At 33.3% G+C, this 12510-nt stretch overlaps 1 protein-coding gene across 1 annotated transcript in view; it reads right to left on the minus strand.

The window, feature by feature from the left end:
- The window catches only part of LOAG_17189 (CAMK/MLCK protein kinase), a 39720-nt gene extending 27487 nt beyond the window's left edge, over nt 1-12233 (minus strand). Inside the window, exons 1-20 of the mRNA XM_020449852.1 lie at nt 11930-12233; nt 9385-9475; nt 8347-8579; nt 8011-8194; nt 7704-7889; nt 6844-7385; nt 6222-6383; nt 5927-5971; nt 5331-5469; nt 5096-5172; nt 4820-5019; nt 4404-4644; nt 4205-4340; nt 3913-4051; nt 3662-3807; nt 1944-2062; nt 1794-1899; nt 1525-1604; nt 1196-1426; nt 930-1106 (exon numbers count right to left, since the gene is read on the minus strand). Of these exons, the coding sequence (XP_020306561.1) occupies nt 930-1106; nt 1196-1426; nt 1525-1604; nt 1794-1899; nt 1944-2062; nt 3662-3807; nt 3913-4051; nt 4205-4340; nt 4404-4644; nt 4820-5019; nt 5096-5172; nt 5331-5469; nt 5927-5971; nt 6222-6383; nt 6844-7385; nt 7704-7889; nt 8011-8194; nt 8347-8579; nt 9385-9475; nt 11930-12136 (3441 nt within the window). The 5' untranslated portion in view covers nt 12137-12233. The remainder of the gene's footprint in view (nt 1-929; nt 1107-1195; nt 1427-1524; nt 1605-1793; nt 1900-1943; nt 2063-3661; nt 3808-3912; nt 4052-4204; nt 4341-4403; nt 4645-4819; nt 5020-5095; nt 5173-5330; nt 5470-5926; nt 5972-6221; nt 6384-6843; nt 7386-7703; nt 7890-8010; nt 8195-8346; nt 8580-9384; nt 9476-11929) is intronic.
- Nucleotides 12234-12510: the final 277 nt, after the last annotated feature.

A 12510-nucleotide genomic window follows, 5' to 3' on the forward strand; every position in this document is an offset into this window, starting at 1 on the left:
GATTGTAGTTGCGTGTTGCATTTCTTGTAAAGTATTGTAGTTGCGTGTTGCATTTCTTGTAAAGATTGTAGTTGCGTGTTGCATTTCTTATAAAGATTGTAGTTGCGTGTTGCATTTCTTGTAAAGATTGTAGTTGCGTGTTGCATTTCTTGTAAAGATTGTAGTTGCGTGTTGCATTTCTTGCTTTTCGACAGCAATTGATGAGATTCAAACTTCTTGAAGCATCTTCCCTTTTGATAAATCTTAAAATTCAGGAGTAGTATCAACCTAGCACCTGATCCAACAATTAATCCGATTATCACAATTAGCTTGAGTGCGAATAATGATTGGTAATATTGATTGGTAACGAATAAATTTAATAATGATTGATAATCATTGATTCAATTATTCTATCACCAGTTTTTATTTGAATAGTGCAGTTATCGTCAGCTAGGGATCATTTCACTATCACCTAAATTAACGGTGGCTCGAAATTTTTGGTATTAACGATAAAGACAGGTGAAACATTCAGTGCTACCACAGTTTTCAAAATGGATAACACATACTAAATAAATAATTATCTTTTATGGATAAATGATGACTAGAATGCCTTTTTTTCATAATTTAGGAAAAAAAAGAGTCAATAACTCTTGAAATGTAAACAATTCTATTCAAGAAGTTAATTTCGAAATATGCAATGATTAGATGTTCCTATTGCAGCATTGAAGAGTTGAAAGACATCAACCTGAAAATGTTACAAAGATTTATGATTTATTTTCTAAAATTCCAATTTAGTTGAACTGCAACAAGATTCATAATGATAAGGACGGAATGGTCTACTCAGGCATCAAAATTATAAAGCTGCTTTAAATTACCTAAATTGGAAGTGATCAAATATTAACAAAATTTCTACATCAGTAAGTAAACAACCGTAATTAGTGAAAACAAACTTTGAATTTAATTTCGACAACATCATCATTTATTACAACTTCTACAAGATCTTTCATTGACTCCAAATCTACGGGTTCACCGTTTCGATACAATTTTGGTTTCGGATCGCCTTTTCGACCACCCTTGACAGAAAAAGGGACTTTGATGGTTTCGGGTTTGCCACTCTCCATTTCGATCTGAAAAAGGTTCGAAATTATTTCCAAACAAAGAATAATTTAATGCTTCAACAATTTCATATGTAAACTGAAGTCTAATGTAAACATACTTTTTTGGGTTTCCAGTTCATCACCGGTCTCTTTTCAGCTTCCAGAACGGTAACGACACATGAACCTTCGAGGCCGCCGACACTGATTTCGTAAATGTCACCTTCGGAAATTTCAATTTTCGAAATCTTAAGAGTGTGCACACCTTGTCTAGATATAGTTTCAAATTTTCCACCAGGCATCGATGTTATAATTTTCCCATTTTTGGACCATATTCCAGGAGTTTTATTGTCCTGAAAATTATCTATGAATAATTTCTAAGATAACATTTTGTTCCAAAAATTTTTAATTCTGTGCCTAAAATATGCAGCACATTCTGAAAGGAAATTACTTTTGTTTCACAGCGCAAATCGACATCTTCTTTCTCGAAAACTTCTACATCGACTAACGGAACAATAAACTTATTGAGCGCTGCAATAAATTATACGTATAAATGTAGAAGAAAATATGATAATTTTAAGGAAAATACAGAAAATTTTTCAAGTAACAAAAAGAAAAACAATTCGAAATCCAGATGGCAATTCACAAATTTAACCAAATGATATAGAAAAAAAAGAGATTTATCGATTCAGCAAAAAGAATTCATGATGAGTTCAGCACCGTCAACAATGAGCTGTGCCAATGTCTGGTCATCCTTCGTTGTGCACTTGTACTCTCCATGGTCTTCCAATTTAGCGCTATTTATGATCAGTCGACGTTTTCGGTTCTCGGCTTCAGCAATGAATTTTTTCCATCAATTTTAATTTTAACCCCATCATGCCACCATTCAACATCCGCATCTTTATCATTCAAATCACAAACCAGTTGCGCACTTTCTTTTTCTGTCACTTTCTGTGACTTCAAGGGGATAACAAAGGTATGTCGTGGCTCTGAAATGAATTGAAGTTACGGTTGTAATGTGTGAATTTGTTTTTTGTTAAAAGATGAAGAGGCGATTTTGTTGCATAAGTGCATGATATCGATAAACGCTCTGCTCTTCAAATTTTTGATGATTTCAATACAAAAGGTCATTCAATTGTTGATAGATTTCAAGTTACTGTGAAGAAATGAGAAATATTTGAATATTAGTATCCATTGAAGATGTCCCAGTAATCCATTCAGAGCTAATGCTTAACTACTTATTATTAAATAATATTGATCTGCGGAACTTTACAAAGTATTTCTTCTTTTAATTAAACTGTTTTTGTTGCATTATCATTAATCCAACTTGCAAGGAAAGTTCGCTTATGTTATTCCAGCAAAACCTGATAAAAGACGAAAAAAAAACTAATATAGATCTCAAGATTATTGATGCAAGAAAAAGCAAGAGTTTGAAGAATAAAATCTTTCCTTCTCATCCCTTCAACAAGCTCCAATAAAAACATTTTCCGTTGGTTATAATTCAGTATTTAACTTCAGAAAATCTTGCCAGAATTCCCTAAACATTTTCTTCGCTTCCTTCTATCTTCCTTCTCCAAAGACCAAAATTGTATGATAAGGAAAGTCAAAGTTGTTAGATTTACGTTTACTTGTGGAAGTTAAATAAACTGAACGATGTAAAGTATAGAATAAACCCACTAGAAATGGGAGAAATTTTATGTAATTAAGTCGAAAAGCATTCTATCGGATGAGATTAAGCAACATATCTTGATTACATCCCATGATAACAAACGGACCAGGTCATCTATGCAAGTTACATGGGGTCATTTTGTTGACAACGGAACAGAAAGTGAAAGTGAGAAAAGTGAAGAAAAGTATTGTGCACCGAAAAGTGTGATCTTACGATAAACGCCTTTACTCAATAATATTCTTACAGTCAGTTTAATCTGTAATGGGTAAATTAGCCAGTTCAAGTCTCTTTCATCATGTATGCGTTCTAATAGCCTTCTCTGCTCAATCATTTGTATTTTTCTATCGTTTTATCTTATCCCAAATCCTCATAATACATTCATTTCATGTATTTATTCCACTTTTGCATCGATTTAATTACACAAATTCTTTAATGAGACGCTTTGAATATAAAAAAAAGCTGGTAGCGTATACGATCTTATAAATGATAAGGTGACCATTCTCGAACATGCAAACTGTTGATAGCTTATGATCTGCTTCGAACTATTTACTTTCTGTTCTACCCAATACTTCCAAATCTGTTATTATCCTCAATTCTATTATGACAGAAAGATGGTCGCACTCATATGAACTAATCCGTGAAATGAACAAAACTATAGGCAACGAGCGAGATTTTTCATGAAATGCAGCAGCACTTTAAAAATTTCCTCAAAATTATTTTCCTAAAATTGCTTTCAAAATTATTTGCGTAACATCTTAATTCTAAAGAAATCGAACTTCAGTATGATCAACCTGATGCACAATTTGACAAACTTGATGTAGTCGAATTTGGTCAAAATGAATAGTGTTTCAGTGGTTCGCATCTTAGCAGATTTCACATTCAAAAAATTTCGTGCAAGGAAGAAAATCTGCATACTTACCTTCAACGTAGACTTCTACTTTGCTGTAGATTTCATTAGTAATTTTAGCCATCCATTCGCCAGCATCTTCGTTGATGACTTCTTTGATTGTTAACGTAAAACGACCAATTGCATCGTTCTCGATTAAAAACCGTTTGTCAGAATCCCTGTAACGGGTCCAATTCTACTTTTTTTCACAGAAAATCAAATTTCCATCAACTGCTTATAATTCTAAATAAATTTAAACGGATTCAGGAAGAAAAAGAACTAACGAAATTGGTTTTCCATTGTGATGCCAAACTAGTGGGGCTCGCTTATTGTTTACTTTACAGGTGAGCACACCCTGTTTTGTCCTGTATATTTCTTGTGTGTTCGGCAAAGGTGCAACGAAGCTGTATTTCATTGGAGGTTCTATAAAAGTTGGCTAAAAATAACAAAAAATAAACAAAGATTCAGAATAAACCAAATTTATTCCCAAATTCTATGTCTTAGCGATAAAGTAACTGAACCAGCAAAAGTTTGGTATTCAAATTACTTCTTCATTGATATCTAAAAATCGTATACCATCAACAGTCAGAACAGCGGTTGTTGGTAAGCCATTTGCTTCGCAGGTATACTTTCCGCTATCATCAACTTCAGGATTGTTGATGATCAATGTACAGACCGCTTTTTCGGTTACAATTTTATACTTTAAGCCACCCTAAAACACTGCGAATTAAACAAGAATTTGACACAATTATTTGAAAAAATTTTAAATGCTTACGCTGAAAATTTCTTTCTTATTTTTATACCACCGGATTTTAGCATTCGGTCTAGAATAGGTACATTTCCATTCGCAAATTTTATCCACTTGCTGCTGAACAGTTTTATTTTCCAGTGGTTTCTCCCATTTCTCAATTTTTTTGCCAGGAAACAACGATTGGCGCCGTTCGGCATCTGTTATCGATTTTGTCCGCGACGAAGTACTTTTCTCATCATCTTCATCTCCACCTTCTTCATGCTCCCTTGAAATTGTAAATCACACTTAACCGTTGGCCGAAAATTACTACTTTTCAAAAATTAGTGCTAGGTTTAGTAACAAAATATTGGTTTATTGATGTTAGACTAAACTTACAAGGTATCACCAGTTTTAATACGTTATTTTCGCCATTTTTCAATTTACTTCTGCGAAGTTTAAACCTGTGTTTCAGCATTGATCTGAAGTCAAGTCCAGCTTCGGAAATGACTAATAATTTAACGGATGCGGAATCTTTGCCGTGTTTGTTTTCAATGGTTAGTGTATACTGGCCATCATCGTTCGATCGACATTTCTGCATAACGAGATTCACCGAATTATCCTGTTGATCCGTAACTATTCTGCATCGACCACCAGAAGGAATCTGAATTTAATAAATTTCTCTTCCAAAACCCAGTTCTGATGCCTTCCAAATAAAAGAAATATGTGAAAGTTTTGACCTCAACAAGTCCTTTGCTCCATTTGAACGTTGGTGCCGGATTACCTTCTACCTTACACTTCAAGACAGCTGTATCATCTGCAATAGAAACTTCACGCTTATTCTTTTCGCCATCGCTAACCAACAAAATAAATTTCGGGATTTGTTAGGAATTTAAACCATTCAGAAATGCCAAATGTTCAAACTTACACTACACCACGAAAACTTTAATGTTGCAGTGGAACAGAAAGTCATACTTTTTGCAACGGTAACATTTTCTGGGATTTCGAGAATCTTCGGTGAGCCTTCTGGACCGACATTTCTTAGTGGAGTTGAGGGTTTATCCGAAATTTCAGCAGCCAGATTTTCGTTACGCATGTCGACACTACTGCGCCTCTGAAAAATGGTGGACAATTCTAGGTGGAAGATACAAAAAATCAAGCAATTGCATCCTTAAATACGTATATTCAGAATTATAGCAACTCATAATGATTTATATATTGAGTGATTTTTTTTTTTTGTATGACAATTCATCACTAATGAAACATAGCAGATTTCAATCACTATCAGAGAAATCGTTTAATCTTTTTGGATTAATTTGTTTTTTAGGCTCAGTAATCAGAGAGTATTTAAGGCGTATTTTTTTAGTCATATTAGGCTAACTCTATTGGAGATTTTTTCCCTGCTATTACATACTCTTTAAACAAAAAATTGTAAGATTTCACTTTCCCTTATGAGTACTTCACCCCATTTATACGCGCGCAATTAATTCTATTTCCACACAACAATAAGTGTAACATTCGTTTAATAACGTGGAAAAGTTTGATTTATAGGAAATTTTAGAAAAACATACTCGACTCATTTTGCCGGTTATTGACTTCCTTATGCCACCTTCTGACTGAAAAAGGTTTTAAACATCAAATACAAAACTGAAAACAACCGCAAGACATACTGTTAGTATTTAACAACCACAGAAAAATTTTTTTTTCAGGAAAAAATTTTTTTTTTAAATCTTTTTTTTTTGCAGTGTTTCATCAGATTTCATCAGAAAAATTTTTTGCAACATTTCATATAGAAGTAAAATGATTTGGAGTGATATTGTAACGGCTCTTTAGGATCATCCTAAAACCAAAGAAATTTTTGCTTACTATTGCTGACGGTCTCTTGTAAGCAACTTCAGAGACCGAAGGCAGTTCTGAAATAGATTCTGACATTTCATCCCCTGAAGCGTCACCATCCAAATGCATTGCCACCAGTTCTTTTTTCCGTCCTGGTCCAATCCTTAGTCCAGATTCCGAAGTTTCATCAATCTAAAAAGCCTTTTTCTGCATAATCGGAACTGTGATGATGACTTTAGATCAATGTGCTTTAAATCCAAAACTTTACATCACGGAAAAGCTAGACTTCATTATGCTGTAAATTGCGAAACATGCTAATTTATGAAATCTAAATGAAGGACTTTTATGTTAGTTTCTAAAAATTAATTGTTTATGTTTGATTTTAAATAAGCTAAAAAAAATTTATTCAAATAAGACAAGGCTTATATTCAAGAAATAAAATCTGCATACAAAACAAATACATACAACTAGCACACATCCCAAATTAACACGGAAAAATAAATTTTGCTCTCATATGAAATTCCCAATATACTTTCATTTAATTTATTGATTCAACAAACAACTCCATACTTGGAAATACACATAAACTACGTTTCTTTCTTTTGTCTATAACAAAAATTGCTGAGAGCTAAATCAAAGGTTCGAAAATTACCTCTCTTCCTTCAGGTTCTGATTTCAAATCACGGAGCTTCGATGATTTGGATTTTTGATCCTCTTTCTTTTTTTTCTTCATTGGCTCCCTTGATTTTGCAGAATGCTTCTTTTCATTATACGTAATCAGTCCAGTGGATTTTTCTAACTCGGACTCCGAAATGAGATTAGATTCCAATTCCAGATTCTTTCCTGTAGCTCCTAGTGAATGCTTCGTTATCTGATTTGTTCTTGTTTCTTCTGCTTTCGTAGTTGTAGATTCTGGCGTTTCACTTGTCCGTTCCTCTGCCCCAGCTTCATCAGTTTTATTGGAACTATCCAGTGGTATTTTTTGCATTTCTTTTGCTTTTGCAGCGGAAGATTCATCTGCTTTATTGATTGCCTCAGTCATAGAAATGCTTGTCATCCTTTCTTTATTTGTCTCCTCATTAGCTACCTGAAAAGTTTCCGGTCTTGGTGACTTAGATTTAGGCCGCGGTGATTTTTGTCGCGATTTTTTTTCTTTTGATGGAGACGCCGTCACACTCTTTCGTTTTGCACCAGCTAAAAAAAAAAATGCAAAAATAAGCGCATTTCGGAAGTTCAAAGTTTATCATTTCATGGAAATTATTTCAAAAAATTTAATTGACGTCAATTACTGATTTTTTTTGTTCTAAATTTCTAGGTATTAGTATACATAGCAATTTAAAAACTTTCATCCAAAATCAGAAGATTTATTATTTAAATTAGTTGAAACTAACTTTCTGTTTATACAGTGTCTAAATGAAGAATTAATTCCATCGCTAATTTTCTTCCGATAATCCATTGATTCAGTTTACTACTCGGTAGTAGTAAATATATAAGGAAAAAAAAAATACTTACTACTATCAACTTCCATCTGCTCCGTTTTAATTTCTGACATTTCGGTTATTGATGAAACGTTCGTTTCCGTTTCCTGTGTTGGTGTTGCGGTTCTTGACTGTATTGATTTCCTTGGTGTACCTTCACGGGATTTCAATGATTTCTTTGGTGTTCCTTCTCGTGATTTAATTTGTTTCTTAGGTGAACCTGAAATTTTGAACCACTTTTTTTAAAAATTTACCCAAAATTTTCGTAACATAGAGAACAAACATTTTCTTTATTGTACAAATCAAAAACGAAAAAACTAGACAGGATAATCTCATTATACCTGGCCTTGAACCTTGTCGAGATGCAGGTCGAGGCGAAGTAGAATCTTTTTCATGAGATTTTTCAATTTTTTCATGTTGCTCCACTGGTTCTTGCTCAAAGTTTAATGTTAAATTTGCATTTGTTTCACCTAGATCATTTTTGATATTACACCTATATTGCCCAGCATCTTCCGCCACAGGATTCTGAAACAATAGAAAACTTACAACTCGAATTGTGTAATGATAACGAAACTCAAAAAAACGTCTCGTGAATTTAGATTTTTTGATTGCACTAAATATTTATATGCAATTACTTTTACATATGAAGATTTATACATGGAAAACAAGTAACTTACATGTAATTCTAGTTGTAAGAGATACGAGGATTCTCCAAGATCTGAGAAAAATATGGAGTAAAGAGCATTTTCATGGATTGGTACGCCATTTTTATACCAGGTACCATGCGGTTTCGAAGCACTCTTTACCCGACACTCCATCACGATTAATGCACCACCATCTTTTGGGATAATTCGTGGTTTGCTCAGAAATGTTGGTCCCTTGGCCACCCCTTTTTGCTCATCGCCAGCACCTGAAATTTTTATTAACAAAAATTTCAACAAATAGTTGAAACTTCCATAGTCGAGCAAACTTTTATTTCGGTTCATATTCTCAAGATTAATGTTTCAAAAAGCTCTTCAAGTTAGCAACCAAAAATTACTACGTACAAGAACACAGAAAAACGCATAAGTAGAGGTTAATCAGCCATAACCAGGAATATTTTAGATGAAATTCCCAATGTGGCTTTAAATTCCACAAATCGTTCTGCTTTTCAAAGCAAAATAAATATCTGCTAATTTTTCAAGCAAAACATTTCAGTAGGGTCAAATATTTAATTACGAAATCTCCCAGTCATAAAACTCTTCAGCGCATTATTAGTTAACTCTTTAATATTGTTCTAACTAAATTAATAAAAATTAATGAAGAATGGTGCACATAAAATATTATTAATCAGAGCATCTTTAAAAGGGAAATTGCAACAAATTTTAGAGCTTCATTCTCATAATAGTTAAAGAATAATAAGCTAAACAGTATTTGCGCAAGAAACGGATAGAGTTAATTTAAAGTAATAAAAATGTGCACCTTCCCAGCTTATGAGAGTTTATAATTTTCCATTTATTTCAATGTTATTGTTAATACCTCTGTTAAGATAATTTAGCAAAACCACCTAAAGCTAATTAGGGTGATATATTGAACTAATTTTTCTACTGATGTTGACATATGCTTCTTTTGGAAATGCCCAGCACGCCAATGTCGGTTTCCATCCCGCTTTCATTAAATTTTAAGGTTTAAGCAGTTCCAAAGATCAGCACCAGAATTAGTTTAAAAGATTTCACCTGCGAAATTAAGATTGATATTTGCATTTGATTCACCAAAGTGATTGCTTGCCGTGCATTTGTACGCTCCACCATCACCAACATTTGGCTCCTTAAATTCTTTTCAAATTCATTAATAAATTCCACTTATTTTGATGAAAAATCAGAAAAGAAACTGAAATACACAAAATTTGGTCTACCCGATGGTTTAAGCAACATTTGTTGAATTGTGATCAATTTCCTCAGTGAAGCAGTACCTCGTACAATGCGACGAATTTTAGAAAACTCAGTTTTTGAACATAAATTCAACAAAAAAAAGTTTCTGAAAAAATCATCAGATTGTCTGCGCAATTATCTGCATATTTCGCATTAAAACTTTTGTCGCCCGGTATTCAAAAGAAATGTCAATCCATCATGAACGTTTCAAATTAATGAACCGTTTCTATTTTTCAGTAATGTTCCATTCAGATAACAAGTCAGACTGTTTAAATTTCGTAGTCGGTGAGGATGTTAGTTAACGGAAGAGCCAATCAGCAGACAGCAAAGACCACACAATGTAATATAAATATGAAATTAACATGATAAAGAATTGGTTAACAATCAGATTTAGTCACAGTAACATAAACTGAAAATCCTGGTTTATTATTATTACTGGAAAAAACTGCTAAGCATTCATTAGCTGAGATATTGGTTTAGTTCAGTTTAACAGCTGTGTTTCACCTTTCATCAGCAATGTTCGCAGCTGTTGATTCTGCGGTTTCAGAGTTTCAGAATGTGATTGAAAATTATCACTGTGATTTACTCATCTTTGGTATATATGCTATGATCGTAGTACCAAAAGTTTTGATCTTAAACGTAAGCTTTATAAAGTGTTGAATTGAGACAGCTGGTGTTGGTGGATGATGAAGAGACAACTGTGATAACTATATTTGTCGCAATGGTTAGAACGATAGCACTACTGCTGCGTAAGAGAAAGGTAATTATTTATCTTTAAGCTATAACGCACAGTGATTTCTTTCAAGTGACTTTCCCCAGGGAAATTAGAAAATAGTAACATTTGGGCTAATAGTCCAGACTGTTTCTAAATATGCTTTAAGATGCTCGAGTGGATCGCGTAATCACTTCAAAGTGATTAGTGCAGGAAGTATTTTGTAAACCAATGGTTAAACGGTTAAAGGATGTGCTGAAGAAAGAATAAATTTTAATCCTCATTCAGTAGTTGGCAAGAGCCATTTCCTAATATCCGGGGCTGTTAGAAAATGATACCCTTATGTCAATAACTAATTTTGTTCCAATGTCTGTAGAACATGTATGGTATACTATAATAATTCAATTGTTTATGCAAATTAATACCGTAATGCTTAAGTGTCACTTAGTATGAATTTAACTTATTAATCCTTGCAGAAAGGATGTGTTCTTGTAATTATGGTACAAGTTGAATCATCTGTTATTGCCATGAATTGCTGCAAACATGCCAAGAAAGTTGAGGATAATACTTTGAAGATTGAAATTTAATGACTTCATAATTTGTTTGTCCTAACTTTTAATTTGTTATTCTCTTGAAAATTTATTATAATTTGTAGTGTTAATGATAAAGACTTTCAAAAAATTTCTGAATTTAAAAGCGTAAATTTCTACATTTTTGTCTTTTGCAAATACTTTTCATTTGCACCCAATAAAATTCGCTGAAATTATGCATGCATTTTGAATACAAGTCTTAGCTATACAAAAAACTTTCTTGAAATTTGGAAAAATTAACCATTACTAATAAGTTTCAATCGGATCATTATTAGAACACAACACAGGGAGTAAATATTAAAGGTAATCGATCCTTTCGTAAATGCGAATGAAAGATATTCTGAAATGGTGGACAACGAGCCATTTAATATGAAGCAAAAAATTTCATTGAGAAGCTCTTCTTTTCTCTTCTAAGAAGTAAAAACATTTAAAAAGTTTGTTTCAGCAACTCAATTTTACAACAAAGGCATTTTTTTTTTTTAAAAAGCTGAAACACACAGCATTATGAATCTGTCCCTAAAAATCAATGATTTTCTGCGCATCACTGATGAAGATGAAAGGTTGCATTACTGAATGATATTTAATATTATTCACCTGATAAATTTTCAAATTTTGATAAACTAATAATTCTTGATCCAACAAATTAGTAAATCAATTGCATTCTGCTGATCAAAAGACAGCGGCATGCATAAAAAAGTAATGGCGGTCGTATGATAAGAGGAAAAAATAAATGAAGGTGAATAATCAGGTACTCTTATCCTTCTTTAAGCTTGACTGAATGACAGAACAGAGAATGAAACATGCAACGTTTGATTATACAAGTAGCATATACATTGTGCTTCGAATACTTTATGTTCGTTGCAAACGAAGGCTTTAAAATTTAACTTGTTAACTTCAAGGCTAACTAGAGTGGAATGGATTCTTTTTAGAATGTCTTGTTGGGTGAATACAAACCAATAAAAATATATTTCCAACAAACTGAATTTTGGAATAAAAACAAAATCTAACTGATTTTATAAAACAAAACAGTGAATGATAAATTACTTACCTTAATGATAAGAATCGCTTTATAGAGACTGGATTGCAAACTGGTAAGTGTTAGCTCAACTCGTGGCCCAGCAACAATAGGTGTACCAGCATGGTTCCACACAATATCAGGCGGTGGATCAGCTTCCAGATAACATTCCATTAGCAAATCCCCCTGCGGGGTTTGTTGTATAGAAGGTTTCTGCGTAAAACGTGGCGCTCCAGGCATCTTTTCTATTCCTTTTCCTTGCTTACACGCTTCTAATCTAATCTATGATTCAGAGATTTATAGATAGCACTTGAAAAAACAACATGCAGAGTTTTTCTGTTTTGGTCGAAATGCCAAGTTGCGGGTTGTGTGCAGTGGTTCTATGATTTTCGTTTACGGTATGGTCCTGGAAAATCCAAATGTCTTAATTGACAGTTGATATGAGGGTCATTGCTATATAGTTTGTAACTGGATGAAACAAGTTAAACGAAAAGGTAATTGCGCGTTATCACTGAAACAGCAACGTTTGGATGCGAAGAGAAGGCAGATTGGTACGATGAACAGAGATAGCAAGGGTTTTAGCTTCAGTGCTTAAGAGTTCTACAACTTCAAAG

This window comes from Loa loa, assembly GCF_000183805.2.
Source record: "Loa loa unplaced genomic scaffold supercont3.48, whole genome shotgun sequence".
NCBI classification, from domain to species: domain Eukaryota; kingdom Metazoa; phylum Nematoda; class Chromadorea; order Rhabditida; family Onchocercidae; genus Loa; species Loa loa.